The sequence below is a fragment of the Leptonychotes weddellii genome, chromosome 5, assembly GCF_054177405.1.
Source record: "Leptonychotes weddellii isolate Sample4059 chromosome 5, ASM5417740v2, whole genome shotgun sequence".
NCBI classification, from domain to species: Eukaryota; Metazoa; Chordata; class Mammalia; order Carnivora; family Phocidae; genus Leptonychotes; species Leptonychotes weddellii.
In genome coordinates this window covers 48293946-48320005 of record NC_138373.1, presented here as the reverse complement: position 1 = coordinate 48320005, position 26060 = coordinate 48293946, and the positions used below count along the sequence as shown (strand labels likewise).

At 37.5% G+C, this 26060-nt stretch overlaps 1 protein-coding gene across 2 annotated transcripts; it reads right to left on the bottom strand.

The window, feature by feature from the left end:
* Positions 1-1373: 1373 nt before the first annotated feature.
* On the bottom strand, positions 1374-24092 carry SUV39H2 (SUV39H2 histone lysine methyltransferase). Of its 2 annotated transcripts, XM_006735246.3 has the most exons (6): positions 23881-24092; positions 21127-21272; positions 8117-8788; positions 5960-6106; positions 4452-4581; positions 1374-3670 (listed from the first exon to the last, which is right to left on the bottom strand). In XM_006735246.3, the coding sequence occupies exons 1-6, from the start codon at positions 23909-23911 to the stop codon at positions 3564-3566; spliced, it is 1233 nt and encodes a 410-aa protein (XP_006735309.1). In that variant the 5' UTR covers positions 23912-24092; the 3' UTR covers positions 1374-3563. The 2 variants fall into 2 exon arrangements, with proteins under 2 accessions (XP_006735309.1, XP_030885996.1); XM_031030136.2 differs by lacking the exon at positions 21127-21272 and having other exon boundaries at positions 23881-24088.
* Positions 24093-26060: the final 1968 nt, after the last annotated feature.

Below are 26060 nucleotides of genomic sequence, written 5' to 3'. Positions count from 1 at the left end.
AACCACTAAAGAGACCAGAAGGGATTGCAGATCATTGGTTGAATATCAAGTCATAACTACAACAGGCCTAATACAAGAACCCAGAGACTTCATTTTTTATTTATAGCTCTAAAAATTAGTTACATTTCATTATTACAAATCATATAATCAAATGTAACTATATATTCAATGACACCAAAGACCTCATCTTAACAGTCTAGCTTATAACCCAGAGTGGGGATTCAAAACGTGCCTGGAAACATTCTTCTGAAATTTTTAGCACTTTATAATCACACTGTCAATTTAATATTACATCCTGCCGTATTCTCATTGTTTTATAGGTGAACCTAGCATAATAAATGCCAGCTGAATGAATTTAAGCGCTAGGAGCACTAGAACTTAAAAAAACAAAACAGAACACAAAACAACTTGTAGTGATCACCAAAGATTTTAAAGTACAGGCTTACAGTACAGAATAATTGTAGCAAATACTTACATATGGTGCTTACTCTGTGATGCTTCATTCTTTTACACACTGGATATCAACTCCTTTATTCCTCACCACCACCCTTTGAGGTAGATAAATTTATTCTCCCCATTCACAAATGAGGAAGCTAAGGCACAGAGAGGTAGTTCACATAGCTGGGAAGGGATGAAGCTGGGACTGAAAACGCAGGCAATTCAAGCTCAGCGTCCATGGTCTTAGCCACTATGTAATAATGCCTCTGAAAAAGAGCACAGCCCTGGGCAGGGTTAATTCTAGTGGCTACTTGATTTTTACTTAAAGAACTGTAAAGTAGAAAAGAAAAAGTGAAAAAAAGTTTCAAAATGCCAAGATAATCATAGAAACAGCCCCGTGACTAGCCACATTTGCCTTAGAGAGGAATCCAAGAGTTACACGTTTAAACTAACAGTACAAAATTGAGGACATTATAGTCAGGTAGTTCACTGGCTCCGAGCTGGTGATCTTGGGTGTGTTAATGTTACCTAACCAGTATAGGATTGAGAGTGCCAGCCTCATGGGTTTATGAGGAGCACACAGAAGGGGCCTAATAGCTTGCTCAAAGAATAGGAGCTTTCCATCTAAAATTCCCTTACAGTTCCAGGCAGTTTTTATTTAGCACAATGTGTTCAAGTAACCTGGTGACTAATAATGCTCAAGACGTTTTACAAGTATCCATCCATATTCACTTTATGCTATGTAAAATTCTACTTTAATATTCAAATGGATCAACCATGACAATGATAAACTTCTTTGAAGAAATGGTATAAAAACCTTCGGTTAATCGCAGAAGCAAGTAGTCCAGAATGCATGGGTGTTTTTTTGACCCTTTTGTAAGCCTTACTGGAAATGACGTAAAATATTCAGAAACAAAGCTAAGCCACGATAAATAGAAAATCAAATGCCAAACTAAATTTATTTTGCTAAAGAAAAATGAACTGTAAGAAAAATGCGGTTTAGATTTTGCACAGAGGGGGAAAAGACCCTGAGATTACCAACTGTGTATCACGATCCTCATGTAGGTACTGAAAACAATGATACTAATACAACTTGCACAGTGGATTTACAGTTTAAACTCGATCTAAATATTACCCTTGAATATTGGCTATATTTATACTGAGAGAACAAATTCTGATAACTTGGGAAACTAAAGAAGCTAAATGTTGACTTAAAGGCTTTTAACAGCTTCATGTACGGAGTTCCTATTTTACTGATTAAGTCCAGCTTTTTAATAAAATAAGGATAACAAAGGTAATTAAAATCTCAAAGACCCATTAAATTTCTAGTAATAAGGACAAAATTAAACAAGTTTACTGAAAATAGCCACTTTCCCTTTGCCCTCCTGTTTCACATTTTTTTTTTAACACAAGAAGTAGACAAGAATAACTGGACAGTAAAACACTGACTTTTTAAGAATATTAAAATTACATATTTAAACCTGTAAAAATTATAATTCAAAGTAAGCTTGGCCATTGGAGCACCTGTAAATCTGTGATGCTTTCTCACCACTGACACCATGTGACTATTTTGTCATAAAGAAAACATAAGAAATGGCACCAAAAAATGTATTTTTCCTTGACACCTTCTGCAGATTTTGGTTAATACACTGAGACTCCAAACATGTAAAGAATTTACCCTGTATTATGAAAGAGCAAAGTCATGTGGTAGCAATATAATGCATAATAAAGTGTAGCTTCTCCCAAAAAAGAGGTTAAAGATTAAGAAGATATTTGAAGTGCTGCATTCTTGAAGTCAGTTCAATTTTACCCAAACTTATTTTAGGTCATTAAAGCAATGGGGCAATGAACTTAGGTACAATTTAATTAGTAATACTGAAAGCCAGATTTACTTGCTGCATTTACCTTCATGTTGGACACCATGATTACAAATGCCACAATGACAGAGATGAAAACACGTTTTTTTCCTGATTGAGGTTTTACTATGCAGGAAAACAAAAACCAAGGAATATATTCCATTTCAGTCTTCATGGTTTAAGTAAAAAAAGTTCTCATTATTCAGGTACACACTTTGGCCAAGCCAAGTTTAGCTTTATCACATTTAAAAAATTCATGTATAAAAAATAAGTATCAGTTCAAAATATAGAGTATTTTAAGAGCCTGCAGGAAATAGAAAAATAATTAAATTTGGTGGAAATGTTAAAACTGCCTGAAATTCAGAAATGTAATATTAATGTATTGTATGAAACATTATTGTTAGGTGCAACTGCACTCAGGGGTAGCTTGTTTTGCTGTTTATGTTTAGACCAGAGGAACTCAACATGGATCTCTTAATTCATGTTACTAAGAGGGGCCCTTCAAGTGCTCCCTTCCTTCTGCCCAGCACTCCAAAAACCCTTTTGTGGTCCCACTGCCCCAGCCTTTCGAAGCAGCATAATGGCCAGCCATTCTAGAATTGTAGAACTTTTTGGAAACTATTCTTTTAAGGGAATAAAAGTCTTTAAGAATTACTGGTTCAGACATACATGCCTCATAACAGTCAAGATTGCTTCAAAATATGAATTAAGCTGTAAATTTTTTATATTTAATTTTAAACCTTAAATTTATGTATCAGTAAGACCCAATATTTTAATGAAAGTAGGAAAATAGTATATAGTATCATCTGTCTCAAATACAAGTACAGTGAGTAATAATGGGAATGACAACATAACAGAATAGCACTTGTATATATTTGCCCTAACTGAATTAACTTTCTCTAAATTCAAGGTGTACGCAGGTTGAATATTTGATCTTAGTGACTGTTACGCTATCAGTTCAATGCTTAAACACTGAAGGAGGCATTTCTTTATTCACACAGACTTTTTATGTATGTATATGCTCATCTGTAAATAGTTTTCATGTTTGGTACCTAATTACTAAATATGTATTTCAAATTAGTCTATGTGACCCTGTGTTGTTCTCTTCAGAAGCATCAGTAATACATTTGGCCAATAGTTTGAAATATGAACTGTAAATTAACATAGCATATAATCTTGATAATATGAAAAGAGTCCCAAATACTTTTTTGAAATGTTAACATTAGAAAAAAAACAAAACTACAATCATCAGCTCTATTTCCTGAAAATTCAGTTGAGGTAACCTCTGCAAGTCACAGCTCCACACTTGCACACAGTTCTGACCCTCTTTTTGGCTGGGCTGTGGTCAACAGAATCTGAAGATATATCTCCAGAACCTGATTACATAGAAAAAGAAATACAGAAGTAAGAATTAAGACAATTCAGGAGGAAGTTCAAATTTTCTATCAGTTTTAAGTAAATGTAAATATTCAGAGACAAATCATTATGAATTATCTTGAAAGGATTGTGTGGGCTAGTAAGAGATAAAAGCTTATGCTATTAGCCCATACTTAAAAGAATAGCTTTCGGAAATGATGGAACTTAACTGGGAAAATCCGATACACAATCATTCAGTTTCATACATTCCTTAAGGGCCATAAAGCAAGGCCAAATAGTAACATCCTGTAATTAATACTTAGAAAAAACAAAGAAAAAAAATATTGTCACAATAAAGCAAATAAAAGTACCATTTTTTTTTTAAAAAAAAAGCCAAATCCAAGTAGGAATGGAATAAGTTCACTTGTGATTTAAGTCGTATTTTCAATCTCATAGTAAATATTCAGAAATGTATGCCTTACAATTTTAAAATACAAGTAATATTGAGAAAAGATGTATATGATAAGCTTTCATAATGGGAATTATGAAAAAAGCAGGTGGCAACGTGATACAGAGAAAAGAGCACTACTCAGCTCAAGGTCAGGCAGACCTGGATTCTAGTTTTACCTCTGTCAGATTAGCTTTGTGACCTTGAGTAAAATGACAAACTCTTATATAGCCTCATTTTTTCTCTTCTTTAATATTTGCTTGGTTCGGATCTTTTGGTTCAGGTCTTTTTCTACTCTGATTCTTCATATTGAAACAACTGAACACCAATCAAACTGTACTTGAAAACCATACCTTTCATTTGATAGTCAAAGGTGAGCTCTTCTCCAGCATTTATGGTTCTTGTGGAAAATAATGCTATTCGGGGAAGACGGGTGTCAAGGTTGTCAATGAAAACATTGAACACCTGAAGATTTGGGTCACACTAAGAAGGAACATTAGAACCCATTTAAGTAAAAATGACATGAACAGGCTCTTCTACATTCCATATAAAATAATTTCTCGACTATTATTTTTTAAGTTCTATTAGAAATTACACTGTTGATTGTTTAGTGGTCTTTGAGGCACACAAATTAAAAAATACTGTTTTCACTTATAGAAAATCTCAGACATACACAACACTAGCGAAAATAATAAATCCACATATATTCACCCTGCAGCTTTAACAATTATTAACATTTTTACCAATTCTGTTTCATCTAGTCTCAACCTTTTAACTTTTCTGAGGACTTGTCATGCAAACCCTAGATAACATTATCATTTCACCTGTATGTAGTTCATTTCAGTTAGTAACGTGATACAGAGAAAAGTAAGTAACGTGAAATAGAATATAACTATTTAAAAAATCAAGTCAGCATTATACAACTCAAATTTTATACTGCATGGAGTTTCACTGCTTTAACCTCTGTTTGGAATTGTTTAATATTTTGAGAATTCTACATTAAATTCTGGACAATGCAAGAAGAAACATCTAGTGAATCATCCTAAGAAATCAAAATACGTGTTTAATTGTCCTTATATAGAATACATCTGTTTTGAGAGTATCTCAAATTTATCATTAAGAAAAAAAATTTAAAAAAAATTAAAAAGAAAAAAATTAAAAATAAAACTCACAACAAATGAGTCAGAAGGTTTCTGACATTTCACTACCAAACATAAACTAGTTTCTTGGTATAAAATCCATCATAACTTTAGCATGGCCTACTTTCTTATATGGGCAGTTACATAACTTACCCTTATCTGTTGGCACTTAGTAGGTACCCAGTAACTATTCAACTCCCTTATTTTTAGAAATAGTTTATAGAGTATAAAATTCTACAATCAGGGTTCCAGCTGTATTCTAAGTTCTTTTCAAACGTGAATTAAAAATTAGAAAATTAGGCTTAGGCTTAGAAAAATAGCCCTAAATACTTACTCTACAAATTCTTAAATTTTATAAATATGTTAACAAGTTACATGTTAACTTCTACAGTTGCATGTGATTCCTAACCCTTCTACCTCTTAATTCCTCCGCTAACTTTGTCCTCTACATTAACACAAAACCTAACTTACAAAGTTTTGGAATGATTAAATAAAGTAACATACATAAAAACTCTTGCAAAATGCATGGTATTTGGTAGGCACCTCAATGAATTTTCCTAATACGGCAGTAATACCATAACCTAACCAAAGAGGTCTTTGTATTATACTTTGGAAATATTAAAAGGGTAAGTAATTTAAAGATAATTATTTCTCAACTATGGAAAATCATTAAAAACAGTGCTAAGTTGATTAGTCCTGTCTATTCTTTAAGCATCACTTACACTGTGATTCACAAAATGAGAGACATTTCCATATCGGGCTGCATCCACAGTGAATTCATCAGATTCATAATCCAGATCAAAGAGATATGTGATTCCCTTGTTGTCATATAACTGCCCCCGTCTTTCAGCTTCTTCACTTGTGATTACCTAAAAAGAAAAAACTACAGTATATTATATAGCTATTGTTGAACTGAAGAAACACACTCATCCATAAATTAACATACTAATGCCTACAAAGTATTATGCTAAGCGAAATAAGTCAATCAGAGAAAGACAATTATATGACCTTACCTATATGTGGAATTTAAGAAACAAAACAGAGGATCATAGGGGAAGAGAGGAAAAAATAAAACAAGGTGAAACCAGAGAGGGAGACAAACCATAAGAGACTCTTAATCATAGGAAACAAACAGGGTTGCTGAAGGGGAGAGGGGCAGAGGGATGAGGTAACTGGGTGATGGGCATTAAGGAGGGCATGTGATGTAATGAGCACTGGGTATTATATAAGACTGATGAATCACAGACCTGCACCTCTGAAACCAGTAATAAATTATATGTTAATTAAAAAAAAAAGTAAAGATACTCTAAAAGCTTATTTTTCCTGTAATTTGTGCAGTTACAAATGGAAATCTGTTACAAATACAGGAAAGGCGGCATGCTAAATTTGCAGTCAATTGTATGGAAAGTTTAGTTTCATAGAGTAGGCATAATATTCTCTAGTTCCATACACATTGTTGCAAATGAGTATCTTGTAAATTTAGTCCTTGCATTCCGTTATGTCCTACAGAAAGCTATAATTGGGTAGCTTTTTGAACATCTGAATAAATTGGAATGAATGTAGTACTGTCTCAATTTGTTAACTGTGGGTTGTCCTAATTCCTGTCTTAAACAGCCTTGATTCTTTTGCAGTCATTTCTGCCCTTAGTTTTCTACATCTTTCCATCCAGCTCTTCTAGAGTAGTTTGTGTGAATATTTGTTTTGATGACACTCTTGTTTTCATGAAATTCTGTAGCTCAAAACCATCATCTACAGTTCTGTTCTAAGAACACAGCTTTACCAGATGCTCAGTTTAGGAAACCAAAAATGTCTAAACTGATTCATGGTGTCAACCAGATTTAACTACGGCATTCAGTAAGCCAAAACAGAGAGGAATTTGATTATACAAGATCTGGTATCCCGAACAGTGATTTACAATAATCTGCCATTGTCTAAAAATTGAAGGATCGAAGTAGGGTTCCAATTTAATCTCAGAATTCTAGATGAATACAGATAATTATACATGACTTAGTTCCACATAACCTTTAAAATGTCAGATGTGACAACCTGAGATATGCAGTCACACTTGTATTTTCTAGTCACAGCTTAGTCCTTCACTCAGTTTGAGGAAGTGTAGTGCAGCGGCAAAGTGCACTCATCTTGGAGCCTTGGTTTTGAATCCTGGCTCCTCTTCACTACAATGTGACCTTGTGCAGGTTGCTGAACTTCTCTGTGCCTGTTTCCTCATCTATAATAATGGAGACAACACTACTACCTCATAGTTATTGAGAGTATTAAGGAGTTAAAACGTCAGGTGCTTAGAATATTATGTGGTACATGCAAATACTATTTTTTGTATATTTACATTATACATATAAAAATAAATTTGCTCAGTCTGGTAATTTAGAGAATAGTCTCCAGCTGAGCTACAAAGAATTTGGATTTTCTGGTGGATTCAATAAATGCTTTTAAGGTTATTTTACAACACTTCCTAAGAAAGCATTTTTCTACCTTACAGTATCTCTCATGTTGATATGATACTGAGTTTTGCCAACTACACTTAACCATGTTTAGTCAAGTGGATGAATTATAATCTAAAAGTTTTCAAAGTCAGCAGGTGTTTAGATCTGATTTTCTTCTTAGGGCTTTTATGTAAAAAACAGTCGCCATATTTTACAAATGCCAGTTTCAATGACTATGAATGGGTGTTTCTGAAAGAGGACTATTTTGTTTGTCATTATAGATATATTTTTGTTCATATACAAGTTTGTATTTCTAACTATGCCAGTGAACCCTTCTCTCACTTGCAAATGGTAATATAAAAATGTACCAATATTTGTTACTGATGTAAAAAAAGCATAAACCTTCCACACCCATTGTTTGTTTTAAGTTGAACATACCTCTCCAACATATTCCATGACAAAACTCATTCTTTTAATCTTCACAAGGGTTTTTACACCCCAGCCACAGCCATTGCTAGTTCGAAAGATGCAAAGAGAATACTGGGTGCCTTTTTGTACAATCCTATTGGGACAATCGGGTCCACATTGACACCTTGAGTTGCATTCATAAATGGGGGTACCAGGTGGGATTTTAATTTGCTGGTTTTTATTATAAGCCAAAAGAACTCCAGCTTCAGCAGGACAACATTTCTCAAAGAAGCAGTCTGTACATGAACAACCAAAGGTAGCTTCATTGACTAAGCTGATTCCAGGAGCTGGTTTGTATTCATTAATGTAGTAGAAGTCTGAAGGTGGGCCCTCTAAGTCAACAGTATTTTCAACAAAAATCATTCCTTTATGATTCTTTCTTCTGTTGAGTTCATCTTGCCATCTCTGCAGAGCTACCCTTTGTTTGGCCTTCTTTACAATATATTCGGCAACGGCAGGTTTCAAAGCTTTGTTATTGTCTTTTAGAGATATTGCTTTGCCTTTGTTTACCTGAGATAAATAATTATGCTTGTCATTAGAGAACTGTTGAAGTAGTAACGGGCACTTGAGATTTTGCAAAGGTTCCCAAGTATTTGTAGAATCTGGCCATCCTTTCCATTTTACAAGATAATACTCCATATCCTTAAAATATAAAAGAAAATTGAAATCAGATTATGACAGTCCTAATTACTTAAAATAATTTAATATCTTAAAGAGTAAGGTAGCCATTATCATTCTTCTTAATAAAGTTCAGAATATATTGAGTCAGAGGTTTCTAGTGGATGCAATACAAAACATAAAACTTTTTTCTTTATATTACATAAATTAGGTATAGAATTTAGTTGTGGCATAGTATGTTTGAGCACAGTAAAAGAATTGCACGTGAATATAAGAGTACTGAAATTCATGAATATCTTACCAAACAGTAATTATTAAAGTCGTATTTCGTATTTATCTTGATCATGGAAACAGGTAGTCTCAAAACTAACAATTTATGACCTACGTTAGTGCTTCACTTGGCCAGCACAGATGTAGGTATCCTCTAAGGCAGGTAATTTTAATATTTTACACTGGATATAAGGCAAGTTCTATTTCTCAATATCATGGGCACACATCCCTTAGATGTTCTAGAGACACCATGTCCAATACAGTCATTCCTAGCAGCATGTAGCTATCAAGCACCTGAAATGTGACTAGTCCAAATTGAGATGTGCTTTAAGTGCAATACACACTGAATTACAAACACTAAACACACAAAAAAGTAAAATATTTTTTAACATTTGAAAAATACTGATTACATACTGAAATATTTTGCTTTTATTGGATTAAATGTATTATTACTTTTTAAAGATTTGTTTAAAGTCCTCTCTATGCCCAACGTGGGGCTCAAACTCACAAGCCCGAGATCAAGAGTCACACACTCTACCGACTGAGCCAGCCAGGTGCCCCCAATATATTCTTGAAAGCAGTCTCACCTGTTTCATTTCACTTGTTTAATGTGATTACTAGAAAATTTAAAATTATATATGTAGCTTATATTGTTTCTACTGGACAAACATCACGATTCCAGAGAATTCTTACCTTATTTAGACTCACGTGTGAATGGATTAGGTAGCAGGCACTCAAGCCACCTAACACCAAACATTTTGATTTATCCCTCAGACTGCTGTTGTGGCCACCATGGTCCCTAGAATTTTGCCTTCCTACCCCAGTGACTTGACTAGGTTCTCTTCCCTTAAAATCAGGCAATGCCATGTTAAGTTTCTCTTTAAAAAGGTAGTTAAATGTGTATAATAAAAAAAATTCTAAAGCCCTTCAATTTTTTTCTTTGTCCTCTGGAATAACTCACATATACCCACACTCTAAAATATGAAAATGATTAAACTGTATATTCTACAGTTTTTAGTTGTTTTAAATCATAGATATGGATTAAAAACCTAGCTGGGATACATTTGCTTTTTCCTGAAATTTTTAACAGTTTTTATTATAAAGGGTATGTATAACACTTGTTTTATTATTGATTAATGCCATATAACCTGGAAGGTTTAGGAAATGTTACTGAGGCACAAACTGGGGAAAAGGAGCCCCGAGGCAGCTCTGCTGAAGCAAATCACTCAGCCAGTGATTAAGTTTATTTTCTTCCCACTGATTCGTCTCAATGTTTTAGTATATTCTACTCAAAAAGCAACACTGCTTGTGAATTAACTTTCCTTCTTTATGAAAATGGTCAAAATATGCTTTACCTGTTTAAAAAATGTGGTTAAATTAAGGTGTGAGGATATGCAAAAAACCGTACTTTCTTGAAAATACATACTGTGATTTCAGGGAAAAAAAGGAAAAGCTTAGTTAGACATATTTAAGTGTTAGTCAAACTGGCTCACTAAGTGTAACATGGATTTCCCCCTCCTGTCAGATAACTACTACAACTTAGGATTTATGTTAGTAGATAACTGCTCAACAATAATGTGACCCACGTGGCAGTATCTAACATATCTATTCTACTTCTTATCTAGGAAAGTTTTTAATTTTTCTGACTCTGGAATAAAGCAGTGCAACTCTGGCCCTTTTTTTTTTCTGCTACAGTTTTTCCTACCATACCCTGGATTATGCCAACAGTTGTCAGCAAATAATGGAAGAAACAGAAACACTGGCTTCAAATCAGATGATTAAGCTAAATTATCATTCAGCAAAACCAGTAACACCAACCTCTGAAGTCAGCTTCCAAAGTAACATATCATATTGTTTAGTAATGAGCCAGCTGCATTGTTAGTGACTGTTTTGTATGTTAATACCATCAGTACCTATTTAATTTACAGATGGTAAAGATGTTTATAAAACATGAGTGCCTTTGGCAAAATAGTATAGAAATACTAGTAATATTTTATTTCTACTTTGTAGACTTATTTTAGTAAGTGTGTTTTACTTTAAATCCAAAAAAGATATTTCCATTTTGAAAAATTGGTAATTTTACACAGAAAAATTAGTTTGGCCTAACAAATTTAATTAATTCAATTCATTAGAAATTCCAAATAAAAGCCCAAAAGTTCATAAGCCTCATATATATCAGTATTTTATTCTGATATGCAGTCAACTCTTGATTACCCATAGAAATGGAGTACAGTTGTAAAATGATCCATCAATCACTCCTGTATAATTTAGAATGCATTATAAGAATTTTGTCTTAAACACATTTTCCCCCACTATATTTGGCTTAGGTTAAATTCATTCAAATATTTTAGTATTTAAAATAAGTACATGAAAGTTCAGCCACTAGGGGGTGTAGGGGGTGCGATGAGATGTAAGGTAGTGCTAGTCTTGAGGGGTAAAATCTCTCTGGGAAAAGAAGGCAATAATATGTACAGTAAGTAGCAATGCAAGGCGGTACAATTTTAAGTGACAAGACAAGACAATAATTACCACTAGTATATAAAGAAGGAAATCAATATAGTCAGAAAGGAGCACAGAGAAAACAGAACAAACCAAACTGTGAAAGACTGATAGAATTTGTTGGGTAGGGAACAGGGCAGGCAGGATGAAAAACACCAGCAAAAGCTTGGAGCTAAGATTTGTATGAAGTATCCAGAAAACAGTGAAGAGATGGATTTGGCTAGCTTTAAAGTTCAGAATATTGAAGCGAGAGGTTAAACGGCAAGGCAAGAGCAAATTTTAGCCTTGAACACTCGACAGAGGCATTTGAACTTTTTTTATAGGCCAATGGTTTTTACAATTCTTAGAAGCCATAGTGTTTCTATGGGAAGCTTCATTACATACAAATACATTTGATTCCATCTTGTTTATTAGAAATAATTTACCAGTCTTCTAATTGCCAAGCCAATGACTCTTCAGTCCTCATGTTACTTGACTTAGGCTTTGACATCACATTTCTCTCTTCACTATTATTCCTTTACTGCCTTCTTTGCTGAGACTACTTACTATCCCTGCCCATCACTTAATGCAGATACTCGGGGCTCTGTCCTTGGCCCCTTTCCACACCAAGTAAGGTTTATCGCTTTTGAGAATCTGGAGAAAGCTATGGACCTTCCCCTAACAAAAGTCACATATGTACTATTTTGGATAATGGAGAATATCTGGATTCCAGAGGTTAAGAATTCTTGCTCTAAATGCTCTCTGGGCAACCTCATCACTCCAGTGGTGTTAATTATATGCTGATGACTTCCAAAATTTTATTGGCACCCCCATATATCCAATAGCCTACTGGGTGTCCAACAGGTTCTTATATCCATCTATCTCCATGGAACTCACCACTGTTCTTCCTAAATGGATTTTTTTTCTCCTTTCCCCATCAAGGGTAATCTTACCCATCATCTACCCAGTCACACGAGTCGCAAACCAGGAGCTCAATCTAGATTCTTCTTCTCAATCCATCATCAAGTTTCTTCAGATACTTGTTCCTGTCCATCTTTATTACCATAGCTCTAGTTACTTCAGGCCTTCAATTCTTGCTGGGATTACTGTATTAGTCTCCTAACTGGTTTCCCTGCCTCTGGCTGAAATTCCTTTACTAACGTGAAGTTTTCTTATAAAAATAAGAAATCCATAGTACCAGTCATTCTGTTACTTTCTTGCTTAAAAATTTTAACGGCTCCCCCACTGCCTAAAGAATGAAGTTCAAACTTCCTATTATAACAAAGATCATTCTTGATTGGGTCCCTGATGCCTCTCTAACACAGTCTTCCAACATGGCCCCATTCACACACCACCCTCTAGCCATACTGAACTGCGGCTGCTAGTACTTAAACATGCCAGGCCTTTTCACCCCTTTCTCCTTTGTTTACAAAGTTCTAATTACAGTGGCCTCTTACATTTCCATAACGAACTTATTTTGGTCTCATTTTTTACGTGTGGAAAACCTACTCATCTTTAGAAGTCAGCTCAAATGTCACCTACCCCGTGAAGTCTTTCCTGACTCTCTTGCCCAAGGAGAACTGATCACTGCCAATCCCCTTGTGTTCCCATTTCTAAACTTAACCAGAGACCAAGAGGGATGAAATCTTGTTCTTCATAGCCCCAAAACCAAGCACAATTGCCTACTATATCCTAGGCTTTGACTGTTTCTGAATGCAAAACAAAAAATATGCCTACCAACATATGTGTAATATAAAAAAATCACAAGAGTAACTACATGAATCTTTAAAAGAAATACAAGCTGTTAAATTTAATGTAGATAGTAATTCATGTTTTTTCAATATTTGTTCTGTCATCTGCTGTCTATAGCCAGTAAGTGGTAGCAAGCACAAAAACTTAAAATATATATATATATATATGGGAAAACAAAAAACAAAAACTATCTTCCCATTAGCTAATCTTCCCTGAAAGTTTTGAAATCATCATATTCAGTATTAGTGGTAGAACAGCCTGAATCTAATTAGGAAAACACTAGTGTTCCATGGAAAGTCACTGGATTTTCAGGACAGTAACTGACCAAGTAGCAATTCTGAGACCGGGGCTAGTGGTCCAAGACTGACACAACTGAGCGACATGACCGTGGAAAAGTCCTTTCTTGGAGTTCTCTTTTCTTGATGTCTTAAATATGGATTTTAGTCAAATGACTTCTATGTTATTCCAGTTCTTAAACCACTCTGAGTGCACTCAGTCTTTCAGTAATATTAATCTATGTTAGAGGTGGACAATTCTGCCAGTATGTGTCATTCAGTAAGTGGTGGTTCTAGAGACAAAGAACTACCTGGATACTTTATGAAGTCAAAGCTTTGGTAATATTTCTCTCTTAATATTTGCTTATTAAGGGAGAAGCCTTACCAATGTGCATGGGGGTTCTGGTTCTTCAATGATGAGCTAAGTATGTTAATAAAGAGTATTCACAGTTTTGTCAGAAATGTTTCTGTATGAAAGGTGAACATGGCAGGAACATGTTGCAGGAAAACCATACAGCACTGACACTACCACAATTTGTTCAAGTGGACCCTGACATGAATTCACAACAGTAAGAGCCCTGTCATTCCTCCAGTGAGCATTCATTCCATTTCCCAAACTGGCTATTTCAGAACTCTTCCACTTTGTTCAAGGTCACTCTCCCACTACCTTATTTTCAGTAGCCCTAGACCTCTGTTCCTAATGCAGAGAGAAAACAGAAGCTCCCTTAATTCCACCTTTCCATGGACATGTAACTAGAGAAAAGGTGGATGCTGATACAAGAGATGTACTTCCTCCATCAATTATCCCACCTCTCCCATCTCTTCAGTTTCTCCTCTACTTGTTCTCACCAGCATGTAAACCTCCCTCACTTTTTTATTTTTAGCTTTTTAAGCCTCCCTCATTTTTTAAAAATAAAATTAAACTAAACCTCCTTTGAGATATAAATGCTGGAATATATAAGGAATTTCAAAAAATAGGATAAATTACTGAAAGTTGAGACAGGAGACTCAAGGTCACATGGGTGGAAGATTTCTTTTCAGTGTAACAACCTTCAACTCTTAGAACATTCGATTTCTAAAATCACATGCATATATTACCTATACAGATTTTTAAATAAAAATATAAAATTATAAACACCTTTAAAACCTACATAACCCTTTCTCCTTTTCTTCAAAGCTAGACTTTTTCAAAGCATTGTCAATACTACTTGACTCTACTTTCTCACCTCTGATTTATTTATTTATTTATTTTAAAGATTTTATTTGTCAGAGATAGAGCACGCACACAAACAGGGGGACTGGCAGGCAGAGGGAGAAGCAGGCTCCCCACTGAGCAAGGAGCCCAATGTGGGACTTGATCCCAAGACCCTGGGATCATGACCTGAGCCAAAGGCAAACACTTAACCGACTGAGCCACCCAGGCGTCCTTCACCTCTAATTTATTCTTTAATTCATTCTATTTCGGCTTCTTCTATCCATGCATAAACACTGCTCTAACAGCATCAATGACCCTTCCATTGCTCAATGCAATGGGTCCCTCATGGTTCTTCTTGACCCCACTGGCCTCTTCCCTATTGTGCTAACATTATTTCTCCCTCAGGCTTCATGACTCATTCTTCCAGTTTTCTTCCTACCTTTCTTGCCAGTTTGTCTCAGTTGCTTTGATAGTTTTTCCCATGAGAACCCCCACCTCACCCACCATACTACTCATCAGTCCTTGCTCTCTTCTCACATTTTCTTTGCTTGATATTGCAATAGCCTCTAACCATTTTCAAACCATTCATGGTCCAACAGCCAGAACACCATCTTCAACACATCCATCTCATCATGTCACTCCCCTGCTCAAAACTAGTTAATGTTTCCCTACTGCCCTTAAGATAAAGTCCAAATTCTTTTCTTGAATTGTAGGGAGCTGTACTTCCTGGGTCCTCCCCATCCTTCTAGCCTCCTTTCAATCCCTCTTGCTGACTATGTTCCACTCACACTTTCTATTCCTTGAAGTCAGGCTCTCTTCTGCCTCAAGACCCTTCCCTACTTCTCTTTCCATCCTTTAGGGCTGAGTTTAAACACCATTTCTCATGAACAGCTGCCTAGTTTCTCCAGAAGTTACAACCTTCTGTTACATTAGCACTTACCTCAACTGTAAGTATGTTGTACAATTATATTTAAGGTTTTCCACCCTCACTAAAAGATAACTCCATGTATCAGAAACCATACCTCTGTGTCATTAATTGCTGCGATCCCCAGTGTCTAGCATATGACATGGCAGATGGCAATAAATATCTGTTGAGTTAATTAATGGGTAATCATATCCATTCCCAGAGCTTCAATTGCTATCTTTTTCCCAATTCAAAATCTGTTTTCCAGTTCTCACTCTTGACTTTGAGGCACATTTTCAACTACCTACCAGTCATTGTACACTTAAATGTTCTCAACCTTCTTCTCCAAACCCAACCTGGTCCTTCTATCCTAATCCTCCTAAATTGCTGGGTCTTGGTAAGCAGTCTTATCTACGCCACTACAAGTCAGAAACACGTTTTCATAGATGTAGATCCCTCACTGCTGGATTCCTACCCAATCCCGACCACTAAACCATAGACTTGTACATTTTATAACCATGATAATTAAAAAAAAACAAAAACAAAAAAACTACCTATTTCTTTTTATCTCCTTTCGCTTCAGCACTATAATTTCTTGCCCAGATCACCGCAACAGCCTTTCAGAATGTTTAAATTGTGTGTCATTCCCCTCTCCGCCAATCCACTTTCCTTATTGCAGACAGAAAATTCTCTGAACTAAATATCTGATTGTATCACTCTTTTTAAAAACCTTTCAAGTGATCCCCCATTGCTGTAGAATGCTGTGAAAGTTCCTTCACTCATCTCTCATCCTTTCCAACTCCCATATTCTAGCACTCCTTTCTCTGTACTAAAACCAGAGTTATAGTGTACCTGTCTTTTTTAGGCCTTAGGGGGATATCCCCTCTTCTGGGAAGCTTTCTGTGACCTGGCCCTGGTATCCCTCCCACAGATACACAATGAAGTCTGCCACTGTATTTATTATACTATATTGTAATGGATGGTTTACTTATCCATCTTTCCACGAGGCTGTGAGTTCCTTAAGGTGAGAGACAGTTTCTGATTAATCTTTATTTTTACCAGAGCCTAATGCAGTACCTGACACACAAAAGAAACTCAAATGTTTACTGAGACTATAGAAAGATGATATAGGAGCTATTAGTCAATAGATGGCTGCTTTAATCTAAGTCTGAAGCTAAGAATATCTAGTGTACTGGTGATTGTGAGGGATGGAGAAATCACTGATGCAAAAGCCAATTCAATTCATTAAGTACTAACTAAATACCCATTATGTACTAGAGACTACAGTAAGACCTAGTCCTGGCCCTAAATGATTGACAATTTAGCAGAGAAGGTATGAAACCAAGCTATAAAATGTGTCAAGTTCTAGAATATTACAAACAGTGCTTATTAAGTCCTGACTATAAAGCAGCTAATTTTACGGACATGGGGGAGGGGAGAAAGCTCAAAAATAAGTGGTAACCTTTCAGCTGAACTTTCCAGGCCAAAGAGAATTCTGTCAAGGAGAGAAGGGAAACAACAGTATTCCAGTGAGGGAACTGGATGAGAATAGCAAAAGGGCACAAGGGTGCATAATGTGTTCAAGGAACTAGAATATAAGCTATATCCCCAATGCTTAGAACACTGCCCAGCTCATAGTAGGTGCTCATTAAATCTTAGCTAAATGAAAGAATTTATATGCATTTCCGTGTGTATAAAAAGTAGGATATGTCACAGGAGATGAAGCTGGAAAGGTAGTTGGTGGCCAGATAATAAAGAACCTCACTACAAAAGGTCTCAGCTTAGATTGGTAGACAAGCCATTAAAAGGTTTAAAGCGAGGCCCTAACACAACCAGAACTGTGTTTCAGAAACATCTGTAACGGCTTTGAGGAATATGGTATTGAAACAGTGTCTCTTACGAGCTAAATGGAGGGGTACACACAAAAAAAGGACACGGTCATATGGTCTTTCACGTGCCCTGAACATGAGAAGGGAGAGAGAAAAAGGGTAGAGGTATGTGGAAATAATACTGGCTCACAGATTAAGTAATTTGTGCTAGAAACAAGAAGAGGGATATAAGTGGTCCCTCTTAGAAGGGACCTAAGTGTGCAAGTAAGGGTGCTCATTCCAAAACAAGAAACCGAAAGGATTGATAAGAAGGGTGAAAGGGAAACCAAAGAGCAAAAGCTATCTAAACCTAACTACAACATTCAGAATCCTGTATTAGAATAATGGTAGTTTCTTCAATGTAGGCACAGACCCCTACATAACTAACTGTTCAAGTCCAGCAAGAATGAACATGAAAACACAAATAGAGAGACAGAGATAATATAATCTGATGACCTATTAGATGGTAGGTAGAAAAGAAGAATTAAAAATGTCTGAACTTAAAAGTTTAGGTAACTGGAGGTATTATGGTTTTCTTAGATTAGATAGGGAACACTCCTAGATCAGGATGCAGATTTGAAGGAGGAAAACAGGTGCAGTTTTGAATATGTTGAATTTGGGAACCTGTACAGTGTCCAGTTTGAAATGAAGTCCATAAAGAGGTCAATGCCTCACAAAGATTTGGCAGTCATGAGTCAAACAGACAGAAGTAGAAACCACTGGGAAAGAGGTTATCTACAGAGTCACTTCAAGGTAAGAAGTGGGCCAAGGACAGAGCTGTGAAGGTTATTTACATTTCATTGGAAGGACAGGCAAGAGACAATGGAGATTCAGAAAGAGTACTAAGAAAAAGGTGGGAAAAGGAGGGGAGATAGAGGTGAATAACAATGACAGAAAACACTTCTACAATATGAACATCACAGGTCAGTCTCTGTTCTAAGCATTTATCTATTATCAACTCATTTAATGCTAATCATAACCCTAAGATGGGTACTATAACTATCCTCACTTTGTAAGTGAAGAAACGGAAAGACAGAGAGGCTAATTTGCTAAAAGTCACTCAACTAATAGATGGTAGAGATGGAGTATGAGCGTAGGCAGTCTCTCCTTGGACAATAGAATTTCAAAGAAGAGAGAGAGGCGAACAGTGTCAGACATTGCTAAGAAGGAGAGTAAGATTTGAGGTCCTCATATTTGGAATTAGGAGGTCACTGATAGGGGCATAAATCAGAATAAAGTGGGTTAAAAAGTTAATGAGAAGTGACGAGACAATCCCCAAGAGAAGATTTTTACAAACTGTATATCTCATGAGGGACTATCTAGCATATATAAAGAACTATTACAACTCAATAATTTAAAAAAAAACCCAATTTAAAAAAATGGGCAAAGGCTCAGAATGGGCAGTTCTCCAAAGATATACAAGTGGCTAAAAAGCACAAAAAAAGATGCTCGGTATCATTAGCCATCAGAGAAATGCAAATCAAAACCACAAGGAGGTACTACTCCATGCCCACTAGGACAGCTATAATCAAAGAGTCAGATAATAATATGTGTTAGTAAGGAGGTATAGAAATTGAAACACTCATAACACTGCTAGTGGGAATGTCCCTTTGGAAAAGTTTGGCAGTTCCTCAAATAGTTAAACACAGAGAAATTGTATGACCCAGTAATTCAACTCTTAGGTATATATCCAAGAGAAATGAAAACATGTCCATACAAAAACCTCTACATGAATGTTCATAACAGCATTTTTTATAATAGCCCCCAAACAGAAACAACCCAAATGTCCAAGTGAGGAATAAATTGTATATGCTATATCCCTATAATGGAATAGCTGGCAATAAAAAGGAATGAATACATGCTACAACATGGACAAACCTTGAAAACACCATGCTAAGTGAAAGAAACCAATCAAAAAGAACCACATACATATTGTAAGGTTCTATTTATATGAATTGTCCAAATAGGCAATCTACAGAGACAGAAAGTAGATTACTGGTTGGCTAGGGCTAGTGGGGGAAGAAGATTGGGGAGGTTTGGGGAGTGGTGCCGAGTTTCTTTTTGGCGTAATGAAAATGTGCAACCATCACCACAGTCAACTTTAGAATAACTCTGCGAGCATGCTAAAAGCTAAGTTGTACACTTTAAATTAGTGAATTGTATGGTATGTGAATTACATCTTGACAAAGCTGTTTTAAAAAGTTAATGGGAAATGAAGTAGAGGACAGGAATGCTTGAGTGGGGAGGCAAGGTTGAAGAAAGATTGGGGAAGACCTGAATAGGTTTTATTGACTGAGAGAAGTCAGTGGAAAAAGAGAGCTTAAGAACAAAAAAGAAAAAGAAAAAAAAAGCAAGCATCATGGATTAAGCAAAGTCCTAACAGGGATGGACAGGAAAAGGAAAACAGTGACAGCAAAGATACAGATAACTGGTGTCAAGTTCAGAGTTCACACTTGAAGGATCCTATATTTCACGGAAGTGGAAGTAAATACACTTCAGTGTCTGTGGCTGAATACAAAGGTGAAGGATAGAGTAAGAAGTCGAGAAAAGTAATAAAAATTAGAAAAACTGCTGACAAGAAAGGGAAAAGAAAGCAACAGATAAAAACCTTATGCAGAACCGAGTAGAATGAGATTAGAAATAAGCTTTAATGGTATCAGTACGTGTGATTATAGGATATTCTTGGCTAGATTGGTCAGGCCACAGTTTATACAATAAGATGGCAGGTGACTTGGCTGTTTTGGGGTTGAAGGTTGCTGAAGAGTGTAGGTGAAATGCTTGATCATAAAATCCCATTGAGTGGGGAAGGTAGTTATATGAAAAGATGATGGATGTTTCAAAGGAAGAACTGGATTTAATGACTGAATCAATATGGAAGACGAAGGAGAAGGATTCCTAATTTATTTGTCTGGAAGAACTGACAAATAAATGACCAAAAAAGAGTTCTTGGAGAGGGAGCAGACTACAGAAAGATGAATTACTCAAAAATATATCATAAGGTTTAGATTGAGGAAGGTTCTTAGGAAAACAAACCTGTCATTTTAAAGAGAAACAGGAATTCAGGTGAGGCCCAGAGAAATTAAATGACTTTGATAAAGCCACAAAGTACCAATCGAAGATCAGAAATGACTCTAAACTCCAGGCCATTCTATTACACCACAGAACCTCACTAATATCTGGAGTTTGACATGATACAGGACATACAAATGGTGATGCTTCCTGAGGAGGTTCAATAGCACTAAAATTGGGTTTGAATTTCTAGGTTTATTTCAGGTGATAGTGGGGAAATATGATTCAGGAACAAAATGAATGACAGGAGAAGCCAATATGAGATAAAACATTTGCTCTGGTAATCCACACGGAGATAATCAAGAGTTGGATGTAGAATGATATAAGTACCTTAAAATATTCTAATGCAAGAACATTTAATGCTTCAAAATCCTCTCAATGTTATTTGGCAATATAGATGATAGGACATATAAATTTATTATGACTTAGAATTTTTAACATTAAGAAGAGCTTTTGCTTACTTTTAAGGTTCTTTTTATGTTACAGAAATATGAAATACTGAATTGAAGTCTTGATAAGGTCTCTTTTAAGGGGCTAGATATTTGCCTTACCTTTACTACCTTGTAGTCACACAAGTATTCCACCTCATAATTGTTTAGATTCCTTTTGGTGATTCCAATCGATTTACATGTGAGTTTTTCTTTTCTACATAATTCCTGAAGAGTATCAAGTGAAACTAGGCAAGGCACACACCAAGCTACAATAAGAAAATAGAATTCTTTACTAATGAAGTAGCTACTCAATTAAAACAAAAAAAGGAAAAACTTAAGACCTCTATATCCCCACCCTTCAACTGGCAAATTTTACAGGACTGAAAATTCATATGACAAGAAACCATTTATATGTCTTCAAGAAAAAGTTAAGCATTAAAGAACTATTTTGGTAAACTGGTCTTGGATTTTTTTCATGGATTTCTATCCTACTATGCTTAACTAATGTAAATTAATTTCTACTAAGCCACCTGAACAATAAGTTTCATGTCTGTAAGCTTTCTTAAAATTACATATAGATGCAAACGGCAACAGAGATAATGTTTTTACCTTTTCCATTATATTCTATATAGAATATAAAGAATATAATCAGTTTTAATAAAATGTAGATCCTAAGACAAACTTATTGTTATTAAAAATATCTTAAATATATTTTAAAACAGCCTTACAAGTTATTAAAAACAACTTTCTCCCTTTCTCTTAGTTGGACAAAAGAAATGAAATCTTATTGAAATATAGTTCTACAGTAACATAGTCATACAGCAATCACATGCCCTACTTTTCCCATTCTGGAATGCTGCATGAAATTTTAAGTCCATTTATTATTTTGCCTATGCTGTATTATTATCAAGGTAAATAAGCCCAAGAATTATTACAAATAATGGAGAATTTATTTTCATAATTCTCATTTCCTGCATTGTTTTAAAGCCAAGATTTACAAAACAGAGTACTCAATTTACATAATCCATACCAAGCTTAAAAAAAATCAGACACACTCATAATTAACCTTACAGAAGCCAGTAACTAAAGTGCTAAAGATTTTACTCTCAATTTTGTGTACACAGTATGCTACCACATGGCATATAAAATATGTTAACACAAACTGATGTTTAGAAATATATAATAAACTTGGTTTTATGGCTAGCGTTATGGTAAGCACTCCAGAGAATCAAGGGTCCTCTGCCCCACCCTTTGCTACGCTACCCAGCTACATGACTTTAGTCATGTTTTCATCTTTCCAGATTTCAGATTCACTGAAAAAGTGTGAGGGTGGGAGTAAAGTGGAATTAACCAAACAAAATCTATCAGTAAACTCAAGCTTTACTCGGTAGCTCTCCAAGGTAGTTGTGATAACCTTTTTGTTTTGAGGTAATTTCCAAGGAAGAGAGAACACACAGCAGCTCTTAACTATATCCTTCCCTCACCCTCCCCAACTCACACTGGGGCTTCATCGTCAGAAACCCTGAAGCACGATTTCCACCACCCTGCTTCCTACAAAAGATTCGTAATTCTAGACCAAGAAAACGAAAGGTATTTTCTCCAAAAAAATATTTGGGGGAGAGACTGCTTACTGTGGAGTGGTGGTTTGGGTGCAGGAGAGTGGTGTAACAGAAATGACCACTTAAATGTCTTCCATTTAAAAAACTTAGGGATGTTTTGTGTAAAGTTAACCTCACTATGCTGATCACGTGCAAAGGAGGTTCCTCTTGGATATCACCCAAGATGTGTATGTCTGTTGTCCCTACCATTTTTATCTAGTTTAACTTGAGGTTCAAGACAACCCTCGACGGAAATGCTATTTTTGAGAAAAAAAACCTGGAACATAAAAAACCGCAAACCCTGGTTAACAATTCCGATTATCTATGATAATGTAGAAGATAATTCATTTGCAAGATTAAACATTTTATTACCACTACAAAAACCTTACACTAGGTTCACACTAACCCCTAGTGGAAGAAAAGTTTGGGGATAATGAGTTCATAATCTAGGTGGACAGTAGTGCTAGCAAACACCTTTAAATTCTAGAATGCCTTGAAAATTCCAGTCTTTCAGAGGGTGCGCGAGACAGGCAGGCGCACACACAAACACACACACGCTAGGATCTAATTCTCTGGCGTCCACATAAATAACACGCAAGTTCCCGGTGGGTATAAAAATTACCCTAAGGCAGAGGCTACGTCTTCAAACACCCACTTACTGGGATAGTCTCCGACGGGGAATGTACCCTTAGCGTTCATCCTTCAGCCCCAATTTCTTTTTTCCTCTGATATTGAGGTCACATTTACACCACCGGGTACTTCCCGCTTCCCAGTTAAAAAGCCAGCCCGAACACAAAACGTCCCGCCCAAACCACCACAAAGAAGTAAACCACACGCGTGCCCAAGGCCCTCGAGCACCGCCCCCGGGGATTACCAGGAGCCGCGGCGGCCGCCCGAATACCTCCACACGGCGACCAGGCGGGGAGGGGCCTCCGGCCCAACGGGCAGCGGGGGCCGGGCCACGGAGTCCGCAGGACCTCCGCGGAGCGAGAGACAGCCGACCTCGGGGCAGGGCGCGCGGACCGGGCCCCGCGGAAGCGGGATGCAGGAAGAGACTGCGGGGAGCGAGCGGGCCGTGCCGTGAGAAGGGTCAGGGACCGGGGGAAGGGTGAAGCCCGCTGGGCGCCTTTGGGGGCCAAGGTGTCAGCAGAGCGGAAGGCGGCGTTTCGCCGCGTCGCGCTCTGGCGGGCCCACGGATCCCGGCCCCGCTTCCCGGGCCTCGGGAGTTTGCCTGGAGAACGGGGGACAGTGAGGGGTGCCGCTCTCCAGCCCTCACCTCCTCGCGCCTCGGCCCCAGCCGCCGCCATCTTGAGGAGCTTTCATTCAAACTGGCGCGGTCTGACGGGATAGCTCAGCTGGCCTGACGCCCCGCCCCCGCCCGACCTGCGCGGGAGTCGGGGGGCCCCGGGCTCGGGGCTGGAACCCGCGACGCGTCCTGACGTCACCGGAGGCCGACCCCGGCCGCAGCGGCGAGCGCGCATGCGCCCCAAGTCCCATTCCCGACACGCGGGAGGGCGCGGGAGCCGCTGGGGGGGCGGGGCGCGCGGTCCTGGTCAGGCGGCGCTTGTCCGCATTAGCGGCCAGCCCACCTCGATCGGGCGGTGTAACTCCTAATTCGGGAGTACGTACATCAGGCCTTCCCACGCCTTTTAGTTCTTTCACAGCAGCCCTACTTGTATGTTGTGCAAAATCCAAAATGTAAAGTGGAGCTGTGTGGTGCAGAGTTAGGTTTGCCTCCCATGCCTGTTCCTCAGCCACCTGAGCCCAACCATTGTTTCCTTCCACGCTACACCCCTAGATCAAAGGTTCTCAAAATTGGCTACATGTTGGGATTATTTGGAAAGGTTTTGTTTTTTGGTCCCACTCGCTGAGATTGATTTAATTGGTATGGGGTGTGACCTGAGCTTTGGAATTTTTTAGAGCTCCCCAGGTGATTGTAGTGTGAAGCAGTTTGAAACCACCAGTCGTCTCCATCTGTGCTTCTCTCACTTGAATGGCCATAGGAATCATCTGAGGATCTTGTTAAAATGCAGATTCAAATTAGGTAGGTCTGGGCTGGGACCTGAGGTTCTGCCGTTTCTAACGAACTCTCCGCCTGATGCTTCTGGTGGGGGGAGGGGGTCGAAGGGAAGGGTGTGCACAGCTTGCTAGCATGGCTGCAGGACGCCAGGTCTTCTCTGCTGGACAACTGTAGCAGCTCCTAACGGGGCTCCCCACCCCCCCCACCGCCACGCCCCCATCCATTCTTTACACCGCTTCCATGGTGATTGTTCTGAACAGTCTAACGCAGAAATCTTAAAAAGAGTCAATTGGGAAAATTTGGGTAGAAAGCCGTTTGACATCGACCAAGGATTTTTAAAAGAAATTTGTCAAAATTACAAAAATCTTTCAAAACATCATGTATAAATTTGAAATACTGTATACACAGAACATTGAAGAAATTAATTTGCTTGATTCCATTGTGAAGTACTGTCTAGCCACTTAAAAAGATGTTTATGAAGCCTTTAGTATCATGGCGGAAGTGTTAAATATGTTAAGCAAAAAAAGCAACAACAAAAACCTATAAAAGTTTCAACTACATAAAAAAGTATAGGAAGATAAATGTAAAATCTCTGGGGAGTGATTTCCTTTTTGATATCTCCTTTTTACATATTTAACCATTTTCTATAATGAGCGTCTTATTACCTTGGTAATAAGGAATAAAAGGTCCTATCCATCCCTATCACATGGAAGCCCTTTTGTGATATGGTCGGTCCTGTCCACTTCACAAGCCTCACTGCTCATCATTCCCTCCTAATTTGTGACTTCCTCGAATATTCCTGCTCCCTGTCCCTAGGACTTCTTCAATTCTGCTCTTGCTGCTAGAAAATGCCTACTTTCCCCCATCTTTGCCAGGATTACTCCTAGAGACCCTTTAAGACTTAGATGCAGCTTCACTGCCTTCCTCCCCTCCCCAAGTGTATTCACTGCCAGTCCTGTATGTTCTTAGAACCCAGGAGCACCCATCCTTAGTTTCTTTCTTGGTTTTTCTTCTACCTCATTGACCTCTCTTCACTCCCCTTTTTGGTTCCCTTTATCTAGCCTAAATGCTGGGGTTCCTCAGGGCTTGGCCCCAAGATATCTCTCTTAGGCTCTCTCCCTGAATGACTGCCTCAGTTCCCATGGATTTATATATCATCATTATGCTTAAGGTTCCCAACTTTTTGTCTCCAGCCTTGACCTCTTCCCTGAATTCCAGATTTGAATATCCATAGTGCCTAGCTGACATATCCTCTTAGGTGTTGCACAAACATCTCAAATTGAACACACTCATAAGAGTGCCCTTGATTTTTGCCTCCAGACCTGGTCCTCTCCACTGCAAGCATCCCCAAACTTCCTCATCTCAATACACTGCCTCTACCATCTACTCAGGGGTCCAAGAAGGAAATCTAGGTGTCATCTTGATTTACCCTCTCC

Bases quoted from the DNA above. Each gene is read 5' to 3' on its own strand.
- SUV39H2 (XM_006735246.3), bottom strand. From the start codon at position 23,911: ATGGCGGCGGCTGGGGCCGAGGCGCGAGGAG. The intron at 8,789-21,126 runs GTAAGGCAAATA...TTATATTTTAAG, and splicing joins GTGACTACAAGGTAGTAAAG to GATATGGAGTATTATCTTGT. The intron at 4,582-5,959 runs GTAAGTGATGCT...GTTCCTTCTTAG, and splicing joins CTCATTTTGTGAATCACAGT to TGTGACCCAAATCTTCAGGT.